Genomic DNA, 26,549 nt, shown 5'->3' with positions numbered 1-26,549 from the left:
GCGACTGCCGGGCTTGAATGGCAGATAAACTACCGGAAGTGCTGTGATTGGTCGTGGCTTGGTACTAGACACAAAGAGGGGACTAAATAGCTCTACCTGCCGGAGCGCCTCCAACGTGGAAGGAGCCGCCACCCGCGGTAGCGGTTGCGGATGACACTTACATGGACTAGTCCCTTTCTATCAAAGATTCAAGTGGTACTGTCCCGGATGATCTTTGCACTCAGCCAATACATGTTTGATTATGCCCCCTGTGTTTAAGCAGGGCAGAGCTATTGACAGATGCTTCTGGCATGTAAACTGTGGGACTAGTCCCAGAATGTATTTGTACAATCAATGATTATTTGAAGTTTCACTGGAAAATAAAAAATAAAAAAAACTATGTTTTTTAACATTGCATATCTGATTATCTGTGGCCCTGCTGTCTAGCACTTACATGTCCTTGTGTTGTAGCACTTTATAAATTCTACTTCAAATCCTAGAGGTGCTTTTCTTTCCTGCCAAATTCAATAAGAGTCTGAGGCCATCCAGTAATTAATAGCAGAGAGACAGTCTGAGCTTTTGATAGATAGGTCAGTGGAGAGTTCTGGAAAGGAGAACAAGATTTGGGTGTCATCTGTAGAGAGTTGGTACAAGAACCCAAAGAAGGAGATTTGTGCCCCAAGAGCAGCAGTGTACCGTGTGAACAGGGGGGACCCCAAGACAGATCCTTGCAGAACGCCACCAGTAAGAGTGTCTGGAGAGGTGTTGTACCAGGAAACCGAGAATTCCCAAGGTAGCAGGCAGAACTCAATGCAGGCAAGTGCTTGATCACGAATCCGAAGCAGAGTGAGAGTATAGAGGAGATCAGAGTGATCAACGGCATCAAAGGCAAAGAAGGTAGGAGGGGATGGGGTATTGGTTAGGGGGAGTGTGATGTAAAGACGGGAAGAAAAAAGGTAACCGACACCATCGTCTTTGCCGTTAAACAAGGAGAGTGAGAGAAGGAAAGTTTGGAGTCATGAAGGGCTACCTGAGTAGAAGGTTCAGAGGGAGAGATCCAGGTTTCAGTGATGGCAAGGAAAGTAAGGGGAGGAGAGCTAGACGGAAAGTGGTCAGTAATGAAGGAAGTCTTTTTGCAAACAGATTAAGAGTTCCGGAGTGCAATTCTAGGTTGATGCAGCAGGGAAGAATAGAGTTTAGTTTCAGAGTAGGAGAGGCAGGATGGGTAGGTGATAGGAGCAGAGCGGTCTGTTGGCTGATGTTGTTTGTCAGAAGGGGGTGGTATGGAGATGATGTAGTGAGAGTGGCGAGATCTGAGTTTTATTATAGAGATAGGAAATGTGGGAGATGTACCGTGATTGGAGAGAGCATAAGGTGAGAATAGCGGGATGAAGAGAGAATGCATTTTAGTTCAGTAGTAGTCAGGGGTAGTTGTCAATGTACTAGGTGGACTTATGTATTACCAGGTGGAGCAGGAGAGGATGTGGTATAAAGGCTCACAGGCGAAGGGGTAAAGAGGGGTAAAGGCTGTGAGATTACACTTGGCTGTTCGCCCATTGCTTGGTTCGCCTGGGGCAAAGTCGCCCCAGTAACTAGGAGTAAAGTCAGAGGGGTGGCAAGGAGTTTCCAACTGTGGGATGAGGGAGGAGGGTGTTGGGAAAGATTTCTGCTTTGGCAACTTCCCCCCATAGTTTCTATGTATCCCCATTCGTTCTGCTTTCTTTTTTAACCTGATCTGACTTTTGAGGGGTTAGTAAAACCTTCAGCCGTTTGCTCATTTGTTATGGTGAAACTGATCAGTCCTTTAGACTATCAGTACTGGGTAACTGTATTTTGTAAATGTTTGTAACTTTAAGAAGAGTGCTCCTGGGCCGTTTCTTCAGATCATCATTGGAGCCAAGAATAGCCTATAGACCACAGGTGCACAACTTACGGCCCACGTTTTGTCCTGCCTGAGTGTTTGTTTTAGTGTGAAAGTGCAGTGTATGTTAAGATGTGGGGGGTGTCGGGGGTGGAGGGGGTGTCGGGTCTGCATGAGTGTTTGTTTTTGTGTGAAAGTGCAGTGTATGTTGAGATACGGGGTGGGGGTTCGGGTCTGTATGGGTGCATGGTGTATTGGTGTATGCTTGTGAGTTTGTATGCTGAGTTGGGGGGCTCGGGTTTGTATGGGTGTACGGTGTATGCTTGTGAGTTTGTTTGCTGAGTTGGGGGTAGGGGGTTTGGTTCTTTATGGGTGCATAGTGTATTGGTGCATGCTTATGAGTGTGTGTGCTGGGGTGGGGGGTTCGGGTATGTATGGGTGCATGGTGTATGCTAGTGAGTTTGTGTGCTGGGTTGGGGGAGTTCGGATCTGTATGGATGCATAGTGTATTGGTGTATGCTTGTGAGTTTATATGCTGAGTTGGGGGGGCTGGGGTGTGTATGGGTGCATGGTGTATGCTTGAGTTTGTATGCTGAGTTGGGGGTGGGGGGTTTGGTTCTGTATGGGTGCATAGTGTACTGGTGCATGCTTGTGAGTTTGTTTGCTGGGGTCGGGGGGTTCGGGTATGCATGGGTGTATGGTGTATGCTAGTGAGTTTGTGTGCTGGGTTGGGGGTGGAGGGGATCGGATCTGTATGGATGCATAGTGTATTTGTGTATGTTTGTGAGTTTCTATGCTGAGTTGGGGTGGGGGTTCGGGTCTGTATAGGTGCATAGTGTATTGGTGCATGCTTGTGAGTTTGTGTGCTGGGGTGGGGGGTTTGGGTATGTATGGGTGCATGGTGTATGCTAGTGAGTTTGTGTGCTGGGTTGGGGGGTGGAGGGGATCGGATCTGTATGGATGCATAGTGTATTGGTGTATGTTTGTGAGTTTCTATGCTGAGTTGGGGGTGGGGGGGTTCGGGTCTGTATGGGTGCATGGTGTATGCTTGTTAGTCTGTATGCGGGGTGGAGGGTTGGGGTCTGTATGGGTATGTATGCCTGGTGCATGCGTGGTGGCATGGGGCATAGTGTTTGACTGGGGGTTGGGACCATGGGGAATAGTGTTTGGTTGGGGGGTGGGAGCCGTGGGGCATAGGGTTTGGTTGAGGGGTAGGAACCATGGGGCATAGGGTTTGGTTGAGGGGTAGGAACCATGGGGCATAGGGTTTGTTTTAGGGTGGGAGCCATGGGGCATAGTGTTTGGCTGGGGTGGGGACCCCAGGGTGTATAGTGTTTGGTTGGAGATGGGGGGCCATGGGGCATAGTGTTTGGTTGGGGAGTGGGGGCCATGGGGCATAGTGTTTGGTTGAGGGGTGGGAGCCATGGGGCATAGTGTTTGGTTGAGGGGTCGGGCCATGGGGCATAGTGTTTGGTTGAGGGGTCGGGACCATGGGGCATAGTGTCACAAGAGTGAACCCAATAATAAAGCTAAAACAGGCACAGTTAGGAGATGTACATCCTTTGCTTTTTGTGGAAACCTGACTCAACGAAGGCCATACTCCTCTTGGGCAACCCAAACCGCAAATATAGCAGTGCAAAATAATGGAATGTCCAATCAAGGGTCAATAAATTATATATAATTTAATTAAACAGACGATATGCAATAACTAAATAGAAATAAATGATAACAATGGAAAATGTGTAGTAAAAAATGTAAGTTTGAAATACAAATAAAAATCATTACACCTCAAAAACGTATTCTTTTTCCATGTGTTTTATAAAAATTGGTGGTTGAAAAAGCTTCCTGTCACGCCACGCCTACAGCCCCTCGGCGCCTACCACCCCACCCACATTTACTTTTTGGCCCACTTTAACCATCATGTAAAGTACTTTCGGCCCTCTGTCAAAATCAGGTGTGCAGCCCTGCAGTATACGAACAGCCAACTGAAGATCCAAAGACAACCCTTGAAGAGGCCTGGCATCCCTTCCTGCGTCTGGCCCAAAGTAGCTCTGTTGGACTACCTGATCATCAAAGGCCCTGTGCAGTGCTTCAACCCTTCGGTGGGACCAAACAATCTCAACGAGTTCTCCTGGATCCAGCCGTCCTGAGCCTTCAGAAGTGCCCCTGGACGACCCAGTGGACTGTCCAGCTCTCCAGTGGGCTACCTCGCCAGAATCGTCGCTGCTCTTTGTTTGCACCTGGAACTTTGGTGGTTGCAAGCTTGTGGTATAAGTCGCCTTCCTGACGAATTTCAGCATCCCAGCCTTAAGGGATCCTGTCCTGCAAGAACATCTGTAACACGACTGGAAGGACACCTGCCATCGTTTGTGTGCGGTGGCCGTCACTGGAACTCACCTTCCGTCGTCCTGTGAACTGTCCTGAAGAGGCCTGCATCAGTGAATCTTGCATTTCTCTATAGCCAGTGGTTGCACTCTACTCCTACACCTGACCGGAAGAGTCCCTGCACCCGAGCTCCTGGGCACCTCTCATCGAAATTCAGAATCAACAGCAGGAAATCCAACCTTCAGCTACCCCCAGTCAACCCATCAAGTCATCTGGGAAAATCGGAGTCGGGGTAAATAAACGCAAAGCATTTATCTCCGCCTGTCTGCCATAGGATTATTCTCATATTCCATTCCACTGCCTTTTGGTCGTATAACCTTGGTAGTACCATCTGAAAGAAAATAACACATTTTACTTACCTAGTAACTTTGTTGCATCTTTTCTTTTGAACTATCACCACTGCGGCTCCGGTGACTTCTGGGCACAAGGCCCCATTCTTCTTTGGGACTGCACTGCTGAAGTTAGAGAAAATCACTTGTGACTTGGTTCCCCTTTCACTGCATCACTTTACTTACCACCTATGCCAATTTAAGCCACTGAATGAATTTTAAGAACCTGTGGTGAATGTATATGAGATACATTAATCACCGTAATTGTTTTTCTGATGCTTGTATCTGCTTAGATTCAAATGAATCTAGTGGAAGTTGAGTATTACACATGAAGTTTTCGAAGTTCGAAAAGAGACGTCGACGGGGCGTGACTGTAATACTATCCCTAGTGTGGCGTACCTTGTACCCATGATCCCTCACATGTCGAGGTCTCTCAGATTATTTGTTTCTGACGAGAAGGAGTGTAAGTTGTAAGCGTGAAGTAGGTAGAGACCATGAGCGGTGAAATGTCTATGCTTCTTTTCATAGCACCTTCTGCTCCAAGAGGGGAGGAAGGAAGGGCGCATATGAATCTAAGCAGATACAAGCATCAGAAATTCGATTACGGCGGGTAATGTATCCCTTCTGACACTTATAGATCTGATTAGAATCACATGCTCTGCATAGATTAGTGAGCAGTACTAGAAGGAGGTGGGTTATTAGAAGGTAGCGCTGCAAAGAGATGTTTCAGCACCGCTTGTCCCACCTGTGTAGAACCCCTAGAATGTGTGTCCAGACAGTAATGTTGGGTGAAGGTATTTACTGAACTCAAGTGGCAGCCTTGCAAATGACATCTAGAGGCACGTTTGCTATGAAGGCTAAAGTTGCGCCAGTGCCTCGAGTTGAGTGTGCTCTGGGCTTAAAGGGCAATGTTCTCTTGGCAAGAGAGTAACAGAGTTGGATGCAGTTGACAATCCATTTAGAAATTGTTGCTTATATTATTATTATTATAATTGTTGAGATAGGGTGCCCTTCTCTTCCAGCAGCTACAGATACAAAGAAACAATGCGTCTTCCTGATCGACTATGCTTTTGAAGGTAGAACATGACAGCTCTACATACATACAATGTATGTAGACTTCTTTCTGCTGAGTTTGTTGGGCTCTGGAAAAACTCAGGAAGCTCCATAGTTTGACATGGAATTTTGATATGAATGTGGGAAAGAAGCGGGGATGTGTGCGTAGCACCGCCTTGCCTTTGTGTATAACTACGAAAGGGTCTTGTACTGACGGAGCTTATAGTTTGCTTACCCTTCTGATAGAGGTGACAGCTATGAGGAAGGCCGTCTTGTATGTCAGATGTTTAAAGCTAGCTTTGTGCATAGGCTTGAAGGGGGCCTCCATGAGCCTTGTGAGTATGATATTGAGGTCCCAGTTGGTAGTAGGATTAGAGATGGCAGGGTACAGCTTTTTGACACCCTCCATGAAAGCCTTAACTACGGGCACCTTCCACCACGAAAAATGTATTCGGAGACATGGTGTAAGCAGAGAGAGCCACTAGGTGTACGTTTGAGTGAGTTAAAGACTAATCCTGAGTCAAGTAGGTAGAGCAGGTAGTTCACTACATTGGTCGGTGAACACTCGGTTGGATTGAGAGACTGTGTCCATAACACAAAGTGTTTCCATTTGTTAAAATAGCAGTGCCTTATTTAAGGCTTCCATACCTCCTTGAGTATTTCTATCCACTTTTGGTCTAGGTTAAGGTGACCAAACTCTATGACCTCAGGAGCCAAGCAGCTAAGTTCAGCTTCTGAGGGCATGGGTGCAGAGTTGTTCCCCGATTCTGGGTCAACAGGTTGTCCGTGAAAGGTAGTTTCATTGGAGGACACAGGGACATCATCTGTAGGTGTGAGAACCAGGTCTGGCTGGCCCACATTGGAGCTATTAGGGTCAATGTTACTTATTCCCGGTGTAGCTTGTGGACTGTTTTGTTGAGAAGAGGAGTTGGGAGGGGGTGGGGTGGTATGCAAATCTCCCTGACCAGTTTGCATTCCCCTTGGATCCTTTCTGGGGAAAACTGGACGTGTAATCTTGACATTGCGTGTTTTCCAGGGTTGCGAAAAGGTCTTTCTGTGGGAACCCCCAGTTTGAGAAGACGTTGTTTAGCACGTCTGGGTTTAGTTGCCATTCGTGTTCGGAGGGAAGCATTGTACTCCTGCGTAGTACATCTACCAGAGAATTGAGTTACCCTGGAACATTTTGTTCCACTAGGAACATGTGATGCAGTGCCCACCGCTAGATGTTCTGGGCTAGCTTGGGCAGCCCTGGAGAATGTGTACCCAGTTTGTTTACATAAAATATGGCAATGGTACTGTCTGTAAAGACTAGGACTGTTTTGTGCGCTTGCTGAGTTTTGAATGCTTGAAGTGCTTTGAGAATCACTAGTAGTTCCAGAAGGTTGATATGCTTTCTGGTTAGCGTCTGTGTCCACAGGCCGTGAGCAGTGTGATGCAGAAGTGAGTGCCCCACCCAGCCATAGATGCGTCTGTCAGAGTGGCCTCGACTGCTGGTGTGTGGAAAGGATGTCTCTTTAGCAGATTGTCTCTGTTCCACTACTGTAGCGATTGAACCAGAGGTTGCGAAACCACCACTAGATCGCCCAACAGCCAGCTTGCTGGCAACCACTGTTTTGCTACCCCCTCTTGCATTCAAAGCATGCACAGCCTGGGGTGAGGAACTAGGTAGATGCAGGAAGCCATCATTCCCAACAAGTGCATAACCTTTGGTACCATCACCCGACGACCGGCTACATACTGAGGTGTTTGAAATAACATGTTTTGGACCCTCTCTTCGAAGAGGTAGACTAGAAATTGCTTTACTTGGCTGGGCACCAGACTTGACTTCTTTTTGTTTAAGGAGAAGCCCAATTGAAACAGATTGATTGTTTGCTACGTGTTTTGAAGGCACCTCTGGGGAGAGTCCCCGGTAATTAGCCAGTCATCTAAATAAGAGTACACTGGAATGGGCTGCCTTCGCAAGTGGGCAGCCACCACTGCTAGGACCTTCGTGAATAACCTAGGGGCTGATGCAATGCCGAATGGTAGCACCTTGACTTGGTAGTGCTTGCCTTTGAATCAGAGTTATTTTTTTGTACGCTGGCAACATTGAAATATTAAAGGATGCATCTTTCATGTGCAATGTTGCCATTTAATCCTCCATCTTCATTAGTGGGATGAGTTGCTGCAGCGTTATCATCCTGAATTTCTGGGGTTTGACATACGCGTTTGCAGGGCACAGGTCCAGCATTGGGCGCATTGTTAGATCTTTCTTTGGAACAAGGAAGTACATTGAATAAATACCTTGATTTTGTTCCATGAAGGGTACCAGCTCAATGGCTCTTTTCTGTAGTAGGAATTGGATCTCCTCCTTGAGGATGTGGAGGTGTTCAGAGGACATTCGTCCTACACATGGTGGATGGTGGCGAGGTGTTTCGAGGAACTCCACGGAGTATCCTTTGGCCACTGTATCAAGGACTGAGCGGTCTGACGTCATTCCCTCCCATTGCTGGGTGAGGAGAGCTATGCGACTCCCGACTGGAGACGCATGAAGGGAAAGTGGATCAGTCCGTCATTTGGAGGCAGAGGCTGCTGCGCCCCTAGAGGCTGCAGCTCTGCCTTGTCCTTTTCCGCGGTGAAACCCACGCTGCTAGTACTGGCAGGATGTCTGAACATGCGGGCTGTAAAAGGAGGCACCAGACATGCTTGCTCCGGCTTGGCCTCGTTTTCCTGAGACTTGCGTATGAACGTTTTGGCTTTTCTTTAACGTTCCCCTCAGAGCGAAGGGCTTGTTGGAAACCTGACCATGGGTCTTGATTGTTTTGTGCTCTTTTTTTTCCACTGTCTCCAGCAGGTCGTCGACAGCTTTGCCAAAGAGAAGACCCTCCTCGATGGGCATGTTAATCAAGGCTGCCTGTATCTGTGCCTTAAATCCTCTCCAAGCCAGGAATGTCTTTTCAGGAGAATACATTCTTCAGGATGTTTTGGGACACAAGTTTACCCGTGGTGGTGATTTTAAGAAGATGGGAGCGCGCTGTTTCCGGTATTGAGTCCAGATGCCGTGAGACCTCATCCCACTGAGTGCTGCTGTAACTGGAAAGCAAGGTGGTGTTGTTTGCTATTCTAGTGAGGTACGCAGCAGAGGTAGCGATACACTTACCTAGTGTATAAAGTCTCTTGCACTCCTGGTAGTGGTCACCACCAGAGAATCTGGCTTGACATGACCCCCAATGTAGAGGGAATCTGAAGGAGAGGGCCTGAAAGATTTTTCCACCCGTAGGTTAACCACCCTGGTGAGAGAGGGGGTAGTCAGGGGTTTGGGGGGTAGAGAGGTCCTTTTCTTGATGGGCTCTAGTAGTGAAATAGCCTGGCTAACAGGCTTTTTCTCGTTAAGAATATCTTCAACGAAGTCGGTCTCTGCAGGACTGGATTCCTTTGTGTAAATGCCAAAAAGGTGAGCAGCCTTTTTTAGCAGCTCATTGTAGAGAGGTTGGTCTGCATTAGGAGATGAGCGACCGCCCTAAACTATGGAGGGGTCAACAGGATCAACATAGATGAGGTCTGGGTCATCCTGGTCGTGAAAGTAGGTGCTCTAACCCTTTTGGCCGGGTTAGGGTACCACCGTGAATATCCACCCACATGTCCTGGTCAGCTTGTGTGGACTGCATGTCCCCATAAAGAGATCCTTGTGAAGGCTCCCTGGGTTGCAGGGCTGGGGCAGGGAAAGAGGGTGTTGCCAACACTGGGGGAGGTATAGGGAGCTGCTCAGCAAGCTTTGAGGGAGTGGGCAGCTTACTCATGAAGTCCACAAAGAATGACAATTTACCAAACTGTGATTGGTCCAGGGTGCAGCAGACAGGATGGAACTTGGGGGCTCCGGAGTCACATTTGGGGCCACGGGAGGTGTTACTACTGGGCAATCCGCTCAACGGGTGTTTTCGTGGCTCTTCCAAGGTTGCTTTTTGTTGAGGGCAGAAGACAGAGGTGAGGATTCATCCTCAGTGTCCAGAGGCCCAAGAGGCTTGTTTATCCTGAGCATTAGTCTCCTTGTGGTGTTTTTTGCTTCTTCTGTGGTTGTTTCAGCGTTTCAGCGTCTCCGCCTCAGCCTTCGATACGGTAAACCACAACACCCTGATCGCACGTCTCCGTGATACCCTGGGCCTCACTGATCAGGCCCTGGCATGGCTAACCTCCTTTCTCTCTGACTGCTCATCCCAGGTAGAATTGGGGTCCTTTCTCTCCCCCATCACTTTCTCTACGTGCGGTGTCCCCCAGGGATCTAACCTATCCTCCTGGTTTTTCAATGGCTACATGCCCCCCATGGCCTGTACGATAGCCATGAGGGCCAATCCGGTAACGTCTGTTTCCCTATCTTCATTGGGATTTGGATCCAGCAAGCCCAAATGTTGACACGGGTCACGTGATGGAAATCGAGTTTTCGCTCTTGTGACTTCAAATAATTTGTTGCGCTAAAAACAAGCCCGACTGGATGCGGACACGGTGACACCCTTGAGTGGAGCCTTTTTGCACCTAACAAGTAAGCGTCCCCTCATATAACTATACAGTCTATCTTTGTAGATCGTGGTGTCTAACCTGCTTCTACACAAAAACGCAAGCTCTAACAACGCTCCTTTCATTGTCTGTATACAAGCTGTAGAGAGAGTCAAAATGAATTAACTACTTCATAGCAGAATTGTAGTATTCGTGTGAGAGGTGCAAATGTATATGCAATAATACTTAAACACAGCAATCTTTATATTATTTGCATATAGATAGTGGCCATTTTGGATGCTTTCGGCACCGCTCGAGAGGGGAGAAGGTTTCTGAATCTGTCCAGATTAAACAAGGCAGAGCCAATGTCAGGTTAATCCTCTCTTTTGACTGTGCCCACTTCTTGCCCTCGCCATCCCTAACGATTACTCCATCATTAGAGCTGACCGACAATCAACATCCAAAGGAGGTGGAGTCGCATTCATACACAGAAATAACATCACACTCAGAATCATCCCCAACACTGAGCTTAGCTCGGCAGAATCCCTCTCTGTGAAACTCACCCTATCACCAACCAACACTGCCACTCTCCACCTTATCTACAGACCTCCAGGAACACTTGGCTCCTTCATAGATGAGATCACGGCCATTTTGACTGTCAATACTAAACCCAACTCTCAGGTATTGCTTTTAGGAGACCTTAACCTTGGCCTACTCGACACTATGGATCACTTGGCCTCGGAGCTCGCTACCACATTAGCTAATTTAGGCTTCCAACAAGGCATTTACGAACCTACCCATATTAAGGGCAGAACGCTCGACTGGATCACTGACCTTAATTGCAACACCACCATAAGCTCCAACTACGCTTGTGCCTGGTCCGACCACCACATCATCATCATCTTCCACTTACCACCAACCAACCCTCACACCACTCCCACAATAGCTCCAGCCATTCCCACTAGGAATAAAAAAGACATCACCAGGGATAAACTACTCCCACTCATCCTTCCTATCCTGAATAAATGCGTGTCCCAACATAACGACCCCACAGTCTTAGTAGATATCTTCAATCAAACATTGCTTAAAGCCATCAACAATATAGCACCGCTTAAACTACGGAAAGCCAAACAACGAGCCCATCTGAACTCTTGGTTCACCCCGCATTTAAGAGCTCTACGCAAAGAAAAACGTAAGGCTGAATCACTCTGGAAGAGCCACCCATGTGACTCTAACAAAGATCGCCTCTTTATCACTTCCTACAATTACAAGGAAGAAATTCTACAAGCCAAAAAGGAGACCTACAACCAACGTATCACCCAAGCAGAATCCAACACTAAGGAATTATTTAAAATCCTTAAAGAATTGGAATCCCCCTCCCCTGCTCCCGATACCTGCATTAAAGACAGTAAATGGTGCAACAACATCCAAAACGCTCTCCTCAACAAAATCACCGCCCTGCAATCAAAAATCAACGCCAAACAAACTACCCTTTTTACCAACCCACCCACTAAACCCTCCACTACTCCGACGGCCTCCTTTACTCGCACCCCTTTCAGCTTTACCCCACTCACCATCCTCGAGGTCGAAAACATCATTCGCAATGTAAAACCTTCTAACTGCCAAGGTGACTCCTGCCCAGCACCTATCATTAAGGAAGGGCACATGATCTTGCTTCTTTTATAACCACCTTCATTAACTCTTCATTCGTAACTGGAGCTTAAAGGACGCTTGGGTTATCCCTCTCCTAAAAAAACCTACTATTGACCCTGAAACACCAACCAACTAAAGACCTATTATCACCGTACCGTTCCTGCTCCAAATAATTGGCAGAGCAGCATACCTGCAGATTCAGAACTACTTAGAAACCAATAACCTCCTCGGCTCAAGACAATCTGGCTTCAGACCTAAGCACGGGACTGAAACAGCTCTTCTTGACCTCAAAACTCAAATTGAGGACCTTAAAGACAACGGTAAACTGGCCCTCTTACTACTACTGGACTTATCCGCTGCCTTCGACTTCACCAAATACTATGTCGGCACCTGAAGTCCGCTGCCCACTTCTCTGACAATGCATCCAACTGGATTAGGTCATTCCTCGACAATAGGCACATGAGAGTTTTCTCACCTGCCGCATCGGCCGATCCTACACCTGTCCCTTGTGGAGTCCCGCAAGGGTCCTGTGTCTCCCCAACTCTCTACAATGTCTTCGCTAAACCACTATTTGATGTGCTTGACTATCTGGACGTCACCTACACGAACTATGCGGATGACACCCAGATACTCATACCCATCACTGGTGACTACATTGTTGACTCCAAAGCCCTTAATGACATCTACTTGGTCATACAAGCTTGGATGGCCCAGCACGAGTTGTGCCTCAACGATGACAAAACTGAGCTTCTCATTTTAGGCACGCAACAGAGACTTAACAAACTGAGTCCCCTGTTCGGCTCCATTAATATTGATGGTAATCTAATTAAAGTATCCAAAGATACCAAAACCTTGGGTATCTACCTGGACGCCTCCTTGACTCTCACTAGACAAACTAATGCAGTAGCCGCTGCGTCTGCTTACACCTGCAAATTGATTTCAGCCTGCCGCCCATTCCTTACCGCCCAGAACTGCATCACCCTGGCCAGGACCTTGGTTATGTCAAAATTGGACTACTGCAATGCTCTGTACCAAGGCACTAACCAGGGCAATCTCAACAAACTTCAGACTTCCCAAAATAATGCCATCAGAGTGGCCCTCAATATCCCCCGATCTGCCCACATCTCAGAAACTAGAAAGAACCCCAACTGGCTCTCAGTCTCCCAAAGGATCTCTCTGAAAGCACTGGCCCTCACATACAAATGTGTTAACCACCAGGCCCCCTCATATCTAGCCTCGCGATTCACTCAACACATACCGTCGCGAGCACTTAAATCTGCAAAATCCCTAGGTCTGGCGATCCCTAGATTCAAGCTGCAAACTGCTGGGGGCGCCAGCTTCCCAGTCCTGGCTGCCAAGCTTTGGAACACAGTACGACTCACTATCAGAACATTTAACTTATTCAAACACAAAGCCAAGCTTTGGTTAGCTACATCTCACTAACAACCTCTCTTCTGGACGGGCCACCTGTGACCCAGCTCTGCTTTGCTCTGGCACCACCGTTCTGCTTTCTGCCCTTGATTTATAACTTCAATTGTATATTTTTGTTTACAATCTGTTTGACCACTGCGATGATATGTCATACCTGTAATGTCCTACTAAGATATGCGCCTGGTTGCCCGTGGGCCTGGTCTGCGCTATATAAATAAAACAAATACAAATACCTTGCCTTTGTTTAGGCCTGTATAAAGTACACTAGCAACAGCAGAGTTTGGCATAAATGGTATCGCAATGCTTGTGGCTAACCCAGTTGATAGTTTATCTCTTATACTGTCTCTATTAGATTAGCTTGTTGTTAATTATTGTATTGGATTGATTCAACCGAATACCCCCATGCAATGTTAAAGGAATGTGTTGTGTTGCTATCATCAATTGAGTATTTTCAACGAATTACATAGAATCAGTTTGTCTATTTGTAGCCAATTCATTGGAAGTTATGGCTTTGAGGAGACCATGGTGTATCTCTTTATAACCTTAGGTTCCCTCACAAATTGATCCAGTTAATGGCACTCGTGATAAGTTAGTAAAGTATAAAACCACTTGTCCACTCTGCTTTTTCAACCTGGTTCTGATACATATGATGATACCAGTTGTTTAAAAACGAAGACTGTTCTTATGAAAGTGGCTTGATTCACACCCATGCCACTGAAACCGGTCGCCGGTGGTTGCTACACTCGAGAGGCATAATTTGGCCTACTATATAGTCTGAGCAAACCTTTTACTTTTCCCACACTCTGCCTAACTAATACATTTGAAGACGGAGAGAGGGGATTGTGTTGTCTTCTTGTTGTTAGTGGTTTTTGTGTCTTTTTAACCCAAGCACACCAGGGTCAGCCAGACAGTCTCTAGGTTATTAAAGTCAGATATACCCTATTAGATGTCTGGTTGTCTGACTTAGGGTGCGCTGTTTTAAAAAATGTTCTCTTCCAAATGCACTCACACGCAATGGATGGACTCCTTCACAAATTCCCAGTCACAGGGGTCCACGGCGACAACGTCGACCGCTACCAATACCCAGACAGAAATATCTGACGAAACCAGAGAGGACTGCCTGATGGCCACCGTGCAGAGTGGATTCCTTGCTATGAATGTCAAATTAGACGATATAGTGGCCTCCATTGGCTCACTCAAGGCAAGGGTGGACAAGGAAAGTGCCTGTATCACCGAAACAGAAATCAGAATGAAGGTATATTACCCAGCATGGCCGTGACATCCCAACTAAAAGGGGACCTATCCAAGATCCAGATCCAGGAGAAACAGCATCTGGATTGTCGGAGTCTCAGAGTGCCTCTGTAAAAGACCGATGGAGGGACATGTGGAAACGCTTCTGGAACCCTATTTGGCACTGAATATTTTACGGAACACTTCCTGGTCGAGAGAGTCCACCACACCCTAGCCCCTCTACCCAAGCCTGGAATACCGCCCTGCACAATTGCCCGTCTCCTCAACTACAGGGACAGAGACACGATCCTTAGACTGGCCAGGGAAAAAGTCACACTAAACTATGAAGAGAACAACATACACATCTATCCGAACTTTGCCACAAGTATACAAGCACAAAGAAGATCATACGAACCGGTCAAGCGACAACTCCGCCTATGTCGAGTCCCTTATGCCCTGATTTTCCCGGCCAAAATGAGGATCCAACACGGGGGAAGGGCACATTTCTTCATAACTCCTTCTGCAGCTATGGCATACATTGAGGCCTCCATCCCCCTGCCCCCCAGAGACCGCGTGGAAAATGAGAACATGAGACCCCCCCAACCCGGCGAGGACAGTCAAGATCCCACAGACTGAATGTAAAACATGTAAAACAAGTTGATATCCTTTGCAATGGTTGTATGGTTACGATAGTGGGTGGCTCTACTCACTACTAGTTAAACCTGCTTGGTGGCAGCATTATCGATGCATTATCGAGTTGGAGGTGATGATGCGGGAGAGGGAGTGGGGGGGGAGTTGGTCATTCTCCACCGGTGGAGGAGTGGACGAAGGTGTGGTGCCTAGGCCCTGTTGAGGGAGTTTAACGTATATTAAAATGTATGGTCATGCCGCAACAGGCGGCACTTCCCACGTAGTGGCGTACACTGTTAGAGATAATCACAATAAACACAAATGGCACACAAGAATCCTATGGGCAAAGGGCTAAAAATTAAGCTTCTGTCCTGGAACTTATGTGGGCTCAATGACGCAATAAAATTCAGAAAGGTGGGTACATACCTCGCTAGGCACCATCCACACATACTGATGCTGCAGGAAACTCATGCACTCAAAAAAGTGAACACTGAGCTCCTCGCACAATGGGATCCGTACAGGTATTACACAGAATACTCCATCCAGGCTAAGGGGGGTACTCGCACTAATACATCCATCCATGGGATTCCCGGGCACAGATAGCAAAATAGACTCTCAGGGACGATATGTGTTGGTCTGGGGCAAAATGGCTGGACAATCAGTGGTTTTGGTTAACACTTAAGGACCCAATGTAGACGACCCGGATTTCTATATAAACATTTTAGATATGCTCAGCCTAACAGACGACGCTTGGATATTATGGGGGGCGACTTCAATACAATCCTCAACATCACCCTTGACTGATCATCTGACGCTCACCGGACACCCACCAGGGCAGCTATCACCCTACATCAGATACTACAACAAATGTCCCTGATTGATGCATGGAGGGCACTTCATCCACTCGACAAGCAGTACTCGTACTATTCCTGAGTACATGATTACGAATCATGTATTGATTACTGGCTCCTCTCCTCAGCTTTCTCAAACGCATTGTTAAACTGCGATATACACCCCTGTACACTATCGGACCATTCCCTGATATCCCTAGAGGTAGTGCTGCATGATGCTCCGCCTCCAGCCAGGCAATGGAGGATGCCTTCCGCTACGTTGGGGACATTACGCTTCCGCTGTGAATGACCCCAACGTAGCTGAATCTCTCCACACGGAAATGGGGGCATTTTTTACAATAAACAAGGGATCTGTTGATCGCCATGCAACATTATGGGAGACTTTCAAGGTGTGGGCACAGAGGGTCCTTAAACCACTGGGCTATTAAAATCTGTTAGATTGGAACTAAAGATGTGGAGACACATTTACGGGAAATGGAACTGGAATACAGCGACACGCATGATGGGGAAAAACTCGCCGACATCAATAGATTATTGCAGGATTTCTACAAACTGCCGACCAGGGAAATGCAATACATGATCGCCCCCATAAGAGCACGTAGATACGGGGAAGGGGAAAAAGGCGGGATGCTCTCTAGCCAACCTGCTGAAGGCAGAGCGACATCAAAATCCCATTGCTAGTATTAACGCAATAGAAGGCATAATAATCACAGAGGAGGCACAAATTAATCCGAAATTCACAAGTTTCTACACAGAACTTTATTCCAATCGAGATGTAAGATCTACGGTGGAAACTAATGACAAAAATGCATTAAACCTTCCTAAACTCCCCCCAGAAGACAACCTAGCTGTATAACAACCAATCATTTGTGAAGAAATAATAGCAGCAATAAAATCCATAACATCGGGAAAGCCCCGGGATCAGACGGTTTAGGCGTGGAGCCGCATAAGGAATACCATGCTGAACTAGCCCCTGTACTGTTAAAGGTATGGGAAGGGGCGATGGACTGGGGCATCCTGCCAGAATCCCTGCAGGAAGCCATAATTATAGTACTACTGAAGCCTAGGCGTCCATTCCATGACATGTCATCATATAGACCCTTTTCATTAATCAATTCTGACGCAAAAATCTTTGCTAAGGTACTATTTATTACATTTGTTAAACGCCCAAAACCTCAGGTATCACAACGTTGTTGCAGTCATCTTGCAATAAGATTCAACAGTAGTCCAATTACATCCAGTGAGGCACTGGTACAAAAAATATGTACATAGGTTAAAACATTGCATGGTCACTTTCATTATTTACAGACTCTGGTAACAGTCAGCCCTAGGTAGGCATCTGATTGGGCCTACGGCGGGTAGCTATTTTAGCATATGTGTGGTTTAACTAGTATTGGTTGACTAGCCAGGTTTTTAGTACTTTTTTGAAGCAAAGGAAGGAGTCTTCATTTTTAATGTTTAGTGGAAGCTTGTTCCAGAGGTTCGGGTCCATGACTAGGAAGCTGCTGCATCCTGCTCTGGCGCTTTTGAAGCTGGGGAACGCAAGGAGCGACTTTTTGAGTCTTTGGAGTCTTTTTTGCTTATTGCGTTATTTAAGTAGATGGGAGCTTTATTGGTAAGGCATTTGTGGCTATCACAAAGTGATTGAAAATTATTCTAGCCTTGATGGGTAAGCAATGAGTCTCCCTCCTGATGTTAGGGATATGATCAGACTTCTTGATTCCTAAGGCTGCTCGTAACGCTTTGCTTTGCATTAATTGTAATTTCCATAGGTTGGAGTTGGAGGTCCCTAGTAGGAGTACATTACAGTAGTTCAACTTAGATAGTATTAAGGCTCTGGCTAGGGTGATGCAGTTTGTGGCTGTGAGGTACTGGCAACTCAGACCAATCAATTTGGAAGTGTAGGATATGGAGGACGATAGAGCGCTTACATGTCTGGTCATTGTTAGATTAGCATCTAAATAAACTCCTATAGTTTTGACCCGTTTTGATACTGGTATCAGAGAACCATCAATGTTGATAGATGCATAGTCTGAATGGAGGGCGCTGATTTTAGTTTGGGAGCCCATGATGAGAATCTCAGTTTTCTCGTTGTTAAGGCAGAGGCTATTCAGAGGCGTCCAATTTTGGATTATTCCATAAATCTTGTTGATGATCATCGTGTCCTGTCCTGAGAGCGGGATGAGGATCTGGGTGTCATCTGCTAACTTGGTGTAGATGACACCCATAGCATCCAAAGCCGAGAAGAGAACGCGTTGTGTACGCGTTGTATAATGTGGGCGAGAGACAGGACCCTTGGGGTACCCCAATGGGGACTGGTATGGGATCTGCAGCCTCTTTACCAATGCTTACTCTAGACGTGTGTTCAGCTAGAAAGGATTTAACCCAGAGGGTGGCATCTTTAGAGAAGCAGAAATCGTTGGCTAGAGTAGCGCATAGTTTATCGTGGTTCACTAAGTCGAATGCTACAGATAAATCTAACAGCAATAGTATACAGAGTTTACCCGAGTCCCTGACACTAACCACTAGGCTCCTTCACAGTATGCCTCGTCTGGTCCACCCAGATCAGTGTGGCTTTAGTCCAACCAGATCCACTGCACTGAATCTCTGCAGATTATTCAGGGTTATGGCACAGATCGATCCCAAAGCGCAGGCAGCCATGGTTTTCCTAGATGCTGAAAAGGCCTTTGATTCCGTATCCTGGGAATAGTTTTTCGCAGTGCCTAAATGCTTCAGGATGGGCCCATACTTTATTAAATGTGTTCGGCTGCTATATACTGAAGCGGGCGCTAGGGTCCTCACTAACCACACTCTCTACAAACTATTCTTATTAGGCAGGGGCACCAGACAGGGCTTTCCGTTCTCCCCCATACTGTTTGCCTTAACAATAGAACCGATGGCAGCATCCTGGCGACAGAACCACAGACACAGGGGTATCAAAATGACAGGTCCAACCCAGTCAATATCATTATATGCGGATGACACGCTGCTTTATATTTGGAACCTTGAAGAAAACCTGGGCCCCATTACGACTGACATACACGAATTTGCTGAATACTCGGGCTACAGAATTAATAACTAAGTCTGAAATATTCCCACTTACACCTATCACTGTATGTCCATCTAACGCCTATGGACTCAAGTGGTCGCCTGTACATGTTCAGTACCTGGGCATACTTGTATCCAAGGAGAGAATGATATTATATATGGAAAATCAAAACTAACTCCTGCAATCACTTGCTATTAAACTACAGATATGGGATAGGCTTCCCATCTGCTTATATGGCCGGATCGCAATCCTGAAGATGGTGGTCCTCCCAAATTCATGTATCTCTTCGGACACATCCCGATTTGGCCAGGCAGGGCATTCGTTTAGAGACTCCAGTCTATGCCAACCTTTTTCATATGGAACGGAGGAGCGGCCAGGATGAAATAGGACAAACTGGTTGAACCATATAACACGGGCTGGGGTATCGCAGCACTGGATTTTGAGCTATATTATCTGGTGGCACAAGCTCAATTTACTAAGCACTGGTATGACCCGTTTGACACCGCACCACACATTCCAATAGAAAGATATGCTGCATCCCCAACCAAACTCTGCTCCATCTTATTCAGCACACAACATAGTGACCCATGCAAATTCGATCCAGTCAGTGTCACTGTCCATGCCTGGTCTGTGATATACAAAAGATACAGATAGAAACACCTTATGACCCAGAGCCCTCACTTTGGAATTTCCCTGACATTTCATCCTCCTTCGATGGAGCTCTGCAGAGAACATGGGACCCCAACAGAGAGATAAAAATGCGGGATATGTTTCCAAATGGGAAATGTGACCCTAGATGACTATTACTATAGTCGGGGAAGGACAGGTTAGACCACCGTATGAAGGCAGCGTTCAGCGATAGATGGCCGTTATTCCCCGACGAGCCGAATGTCCGCAGGGCATAACCTCTGGGACTAAACCTGGAATATCCACATCTATATTTAAGAGAGCTAATTCAGCCATATCATCCTATGAGACAACTACGCACCAGCAACAGTCATCTTTTGATCATCCCTCACTCAACCTATACATCCCGAGGTGATAGAAGATTTGCTGTCTTTGGTCCCAAGCTGTGGAACTTTTTACCGCTACAGCTTAGAACCATGAGTTCTCTTCTGCAATTTCGTCGAGCACTGAAAACATTTCTCTTCAGGTAGATGGCTCCCTCATCTGCGGACCCTATATTTAGTCATTTCATCTACCCCTGCTGATACCATCTGCGCCAATATACAATTTAGTTTGTTATGTGCGCTCTACAAATACAAAAAAAAAAAGATCAACAGCAAGATAAATGTAAAAATCACCAATTAAATACAACCACAATCTAGATGTGGTCTGCTACGAAGGGCCTATAAATTGGGCAACGAGGAGTTTCATAATGTGCATGCGAGGAAGGGGACTTGTCATGGAAAAACTAGTGGAGAAGACACTATAGTTTTTTAAACATGCATGCAGACTGATACATGTACATGGGGAATTTGCAAATCTATATGCACTGTGCTCTTTTTTATAAAATTGTTAAACTCTGCAGTCAGGGGTTTGCGAGGTGAATTTTAAGTTACTGGGAAAAACTGGTTTTGCAAGGTTCCAGAGGCCAAAGGAGAGGTAATGAGTAACTACGACCTTAGCAGATGGTAAGCAAACAGGCCAACCCATGGTTGTTATCGCTTGGCAGTATCGCAAAAGGCTGATGTAATCAATGTAAGTGCATGGGAGCTTGCAGAGGGATCTTGCCATTTGCGTTTGACCAACAATGAATGTGGGGTGAAGTGACGCTTGAGGCCAGAGTAACCGAGACTTATTAGTCTAAATGTTTTCTCAGGATGTGCCATGCGGGCAGAATTGAAAGTCGTTTAGATTAGAATGTTCCAGATATGCTATTAAGACGGGGTGTGTGAGATGGTTATCGATAGTTCAAAGGGAACTCGTTTATTCTGCCCCTCCTCATGTTGTTTGAAGTACTTGTGAAAGCCCTGTGCAATTACATTTAGGGTTAGGAGGTCTGAGATCAGCTGGGACTTGTAATGAATTATGTTTGTATCTGAATGTGTAACTGTATGATGATGTCATGACCTGCCATGGACAAATCCTAAAAAAGGGTGTGTTGTACACATGAGCTGAAGATGGTTTGGCCAATCATGTGTGGGTGGGTGGATTGTAATAAAATATATGGAAGTGTTTTAACTGTTGCAGAAATGTAGACAATTGCCCTCATTACGGGTCTGGCGGTAACTGTGCAGGTAAAACCGGCAGGTAGCCGCCGAACCAGTAATGATTTACCGGCATCTGACTTCCCGGAAACACCTGGGCATTACAACCCCAGCAGTCTGGTAAGTCAGGCGCCGGTAATTGTAAACCCCCATTCACATTAGGGAATGGGGACCACAAATCAAAAAATTATAACAGAGAGATCGAGCACACCATTGCAAGTCAATTATGATAGAATATTAATTACTTCAGAGCTCAACATGAGGTCTATCAAAATTTTAGAATGTCAAGGGTGCTGGGGAGAATAAACTAACTCTGGTATGGGAAATTAGTAATATATATGTGAACCAATTAGAACGGCCATGATTAATGGACACTCGCTTCCGCTGCACACCTAAATAAGCTGAAAGAATACTTTGTCACATTTCAATAAATGATTACAATCAATTAACAGAAATACTTCATATAAACTTTGAGAGATGGACCAATTATATCAAAACAATTTTTAATTCAATAGTCAATTAAAGTTGTATCTTGGATTTAAATCATATACCTCATAGAGTTTGTCCAATACATGTATGTTGTACAATTCTCATATATCTTTCATTTGGTTTTTTGCAACATTCTTTACACAATATAATTTCATGTCACATCACAGAAAGAACCAAGGTAAATCAATTAAATTGAACATTAAGAAAATCAAATCATATCAATAATGAGGCTCTACGCGTTTCAAGAGAAATCTCTCTTCTTCAGGTGAAGAAAAGTAAAGATGTGTTCCAATAGGGTACACAATTCTTATTTGTTCATAGTAATTCATCATCCATTTTTCAGAATTCACTGTAAGATACTGATACCAGTGTGGGATAATGGATACTTGTCCTTAACAGTGTGGTAGCCGAGTTGGCTCAAAATTGCTGTTTACCTATAGGGTATATGACAGATCTATGTTATAAATCTGCAGTGTAACATTAAATATTAAGTAATCTGTAAATCAAAAATCCATTTACCTCTTGAAGATTTTTAGATTTCTTAGTTGTGTGTAGGACTCAACTGTAATGTGTTGTCAGCAATGACAACATTTCATTGATTCATCAATGGAATAAGATGTAGTCCCCTACAATGACAATGTGATTGTATTTCCAAACCTCTAGTTAAAATCAAGATCATGGGCTCAATAAATATAGCCTTTTGGACATCCAACTCACCCGCTAGCAGCGTGGCAGTGTAGATAAGAAAGCCGTTTCAGGTAAATCAGCTGGTGTTCGATAATCTCCTTATACACCCCGCCTAGTGAGTTCTAACTTCTGTAGCGATCCATCTTTCATGGCCGTGTCCGTATCTATGTATAGGTCTATATTAGTTATGATGCCCAATATGACTATTCTCAGTATTTCCTGTAGTAAAAAGCTTTCAACTTACAAAGTCCAATGAATTTGCGTTACAGCTTCAGAGAATGATCAGGTTACAACCCAAACAGAGCTTCCGACCGTCACGAGGTGTATTCATTAGTTACTAAGCAACCTAGTCTTTTCTAGTCGACGTACTGCACGTTAGAAGTGGTCACATGCTGATTCATCAGAATTCTGGGCATCGTAGTGCCAGACAAGTATCTTTATAAGTGATGCTCAACCGTAGGGAAAACTATGATGGTAAAAAGACCATCTAAATTACAACAATTAATATTGATTGATAATGCATTTACAGCTAAGTCTGATGAGATCCGCGTATTGCCTAATTCACGCATAGCCGCTAGGCGTTCTGGATAATGTAGTGCGGAACGGAATTTCATGAATACTAATGCAAACTAATGCAGATGCTACATAAAAATTACTGTTTATTGATGATTACAGTAAACAGTCAACAAAGTATAATCTGATCCGTGTATTACCTGATTTACGAGACCATATCATGGCCGCAGGGGTTCTGGATAGTGTAGTGCAGAACGAAAATTCATGAATGCTCGTGCATATTTATGAACACAATCCCTACACAATCCCCCACAAGGCTGATGATATATTAAATAATAATACGCAAATTGACAGAAGTGGGTCTAACTAAATGACTGCAGTTATGGTTCCACACAAGAAATCATATCTAATGAATGTGTTCAATTTAGGTGTATAAACAACGGTGCATCCATTATTTCACAGAGATATAACATATATTAGTATGAACATTAAAGTCCTTATCGTACATACAAACTTGATTTACCCAGAAAGCACTGGCACCGTTAATAACAGTGCTGGTGCTTCCGTGAAAGTCAGCGGGTCGGGTGCCGTTCCGCCTGGAAAGGCAAACCTGCCAGGTGGGACGCCACCCGCCGACCAGACTTGTACTTTGCCGTCCGGAAACAACAGTGTTTCCGGACTGGCAAAGTTGTAATGAGCCCCAATGTGTCAACTTATGAGGTCCGGGGAGACTCGGGTTAGTTTGACTATACAGCGTCATCTAGCCCCTCCCGGCAGATTGCACAATAAACTTGCTTTATGTACAAATGTGCACTTGCATTTTAAGTGGTGGGCCTGCTTTGGGTTAAGGTGATTAAAGGCCCATCAACACAATCGCCACTGCAGCCTGGAGTTCTTTTGGCATAGTAAATGTTATAGTCATCCGGTGGACGATTAACAATAGCAGGCCCAGATTCTTTGAACAAATTGTTGGATATTGCTAAATAAATCTAGTTTATATTGGATGATGAAATAGCAGCTTTCCACAGCATGGCAAGGGATTGAGTGTGCAATTATTAGGACCCAGTAATAAACGTTTGGAGGGTGGGAAACATCATTGTCCCTGGGTTGAGTTAACGGGGGAGATTTTAAAAAGTAGTGGAAGTTTAAAGATGTGCTATCTTCATGTAAATACCATGTACCTATGGGTTGTGGTAATCTAGGATATAACTTTCAGTTTCTGGCGTCAGCACAGGAGTGTACATATTTGACTTTATTTGTTGATTCGCTGCAATCATGTCGGTCTTAGCTAAGAGCAAGTATTTAGCTAACACCCGATTGCATGAGATAAGGTAGTCATAGTGTAACGTATTATCCTGCATTTGTTGTAAATAAGAATGTACAGTATGGATAACACTGGTGATCATTCCATGTGGGACTGAGGAAGAGATTAAGCAGCAATTGAAATTACAAATGATAAGGGGGTGGGAGATAATAAGCCATGGTGGACTGCAGTCAGCCTGTCAGGAGGCTATAGGATTACCAATTCTTAACACATACGGTTTGAAGGGACCAACCTCCCTACGTCCAAGACATTTATGGCAAATTCATCAAATCCAAGAAAACTTTGATATACACTGCCCACTGATTGCAGCGCCCAAGAAAACACGCAAGCAAATGTTTGCATGCAATGAACCTTTTGAGTAAAGGTTTTCAGTATTAAGCATGTGTCTACTGCATAATGTTGGATAGCAGTTCATTTTCAGTAACTTCTCTTGACTGCTGTTCAAATCCAAACTCTTCCACGTTTTCTGTCCATTTCTATATATGCACTATCAAAATCAAATGCCTTCTTGGGTACCTGTGGATTACTTCTTCGTGAGGTTGTAAACCGCTTTGTAAGATCTCCGCCTGCATCATGCCAATCCCAATCATCATCATCCTCATAATCACCATCATCTTCATCACTGTCGTCTTCCTTCTGCCCAGCTTCAGAACAATTGAGCTGAGGCTTTACAACTGTCTTAACTTCTTGTGTGTGCTCACTTAAAGAAAGAAAGTAAAACAATGCATTAAAACCTAGAAATTCTTACGGTAGCCTCCCCTTAGAGGAGTCTGTTATAGATGCTTACCCATAGCGGGTGTAGAATAAGGACAATCATCTCTCTAAAACTCTTGTATGCCACTCCTGCCTGTTCATTTTAGAGCAAGACAAGCTCTCTGGCAGAGCTTAAGGAGGAGTATCGAAAGGTACCTTTCAGCTACACTCTGATGCAGAAAATGTCTCTTTTTGGTCCATTGCATGATGGCTCGTTGCCTTCCCTCTTATAGACTCCAAAAGCCAGTGCTTCCTCAATGACCAACCTAGGACAGCAGCAACACAGCTGCCTAGAGCACAAAAAGGAGGATCCCCTGCCACTGCAGGCTTGCTTTGTGCAACCTGTGATGGGAGTAATTTCTGAGGGTTTCATGGACCAAGACAGGAGAGGAGGTGGAAGTGTGGGGACTAGGAGATGCCACACATTAAATGATGTAACCTCTGGAGGCGTTATACAAGGGACTCCCCAGAGCCCAACTGGTCTCCTTCCTCCACACCTGGGAACAGCCCCACAAACAGCTCATCAGGACAGTTTACTTTCCATGACCCCTCTTAAAATGAGTTATGTAGGCGGCAAGAAGAGATCCCCTATGTTGGAGTATCGACAAAACAAAAAACGCAGCTAATTATGGCACAGGTTCATGTGACCGTTTCAGGAGAGGATGAAAATAAAGCGCCTGCTAAGAGTGACCTCTGTTGCTTACTCCTGAACTGGATTAAAGAGATTAAAGTAGGTGCAGCTGATCTTTCCAAATATGCATCGTAAATGAATAAACATCTCTCGACTACGGAGTCACAGCTTGGTGAGGCTGAAGATAAACTTGGCGAGCGGGCATATATAAAGGAAGGTCTCACACAATGGCTGGGCACACTGGAACCCAAGAAAGAAGCAATCCACAACAAGGAAAAGGACATTGAAAATACGTTTCATCAAAATAATATCACATTCTGAGGCATATGCAAACACGTTCAGGCTAAGGAGCCCAAGGACTTTTCAGAAACAGCTTCCTTACAACACCCAGATGAGGATATAAAAATAGTGCTACACTGTACACTAAGGGTTTATTCTACGTATCAACAGTCCAAGAAACGTGTGCCAGATGTGGTTACATTTGTTAATTTCTTTCAGCTCAATGATAGAATATTGTCTGATGGTTCAGAGACCCCAGGATCATCTTCTATCAAGATCGGGCCCATACGAAGAGGCAATTAAATGGCTACAAATTGGCTAATCATATCCTCTATAGGAGGGGTCAAACATGCAGGCCGAAGTTATCATTTGACGGGAGTCAATATTATCATCACTAAAGAATGGAAGATTCTTCACTGATTAACCCAGAACCTGATGGCCCCATGAGCACAGGTGCAGCCCATCAACAGTTTCAAATATCACTTACTAAGGAGGCCTTCCTCAACACTTAACATCAAGTTTTTCCTAGTCCTGAAGCTGGTAAGCTGTGAAATGTGAAAGGCTGTGATTTAAATAGGGCACCTGTTAAAAGATGTACATCACTTGGGCAGGTTGGTGATGCAGGTATTCTGTAAGGCAGAGCTCCTGGGATTAATGCTCCTAACTATACGGAGGACATTGCTTTTGTTGGAATGTTTTATTGTTAGGGTTGCGGTAACCCGTCCTTCTATGGTGTTCAGAA

General features: G+C 45.3%; 1 protein-coding gene across 1 annotated transcript in view; it reads right to left on the bottom strand.

Annotated features, from left to right (window-relative positions):
* Nucleotides 1-26,549, bottom strand: part of RIOK1 (RIO kinase 1) — an 862,653-nt gene that overhangs the window by 769,121 nt on the left and 66,983 nt on the right. Inside the window, exon 2 of the mRNA XM_069613474.1 lies at nt 24,661-24,844. Coding sequence (XP_069469575.1) covers nt 24,661-24,844 — 184 coding nt within the window. The remainder of the gene's footprint in view (nt 1-24,660; nt 24,845-26,549) is intronic.

This window comes from Ambystoma mexicanum, chromosome 5p, assembly GCF_040938575.1.
Source record: "Ambystoma mexicanum isolate Mex_15411 chromosome 5p, UKY_AmexF1_1, whole genome shotgun sequence".
Classification (NCBI taxonomy): Eukaryota; Metazoa; Chordata; class Amphibia; order Caudata; family Ambystomatidae; genus Ambystoma; species Ambystoma mexicanum.
The sequence above is the reverse complement of the archived record's forward strand: the minus strand, read 5'-3'. Positions and strand labels throughout refer to the sequence as shown.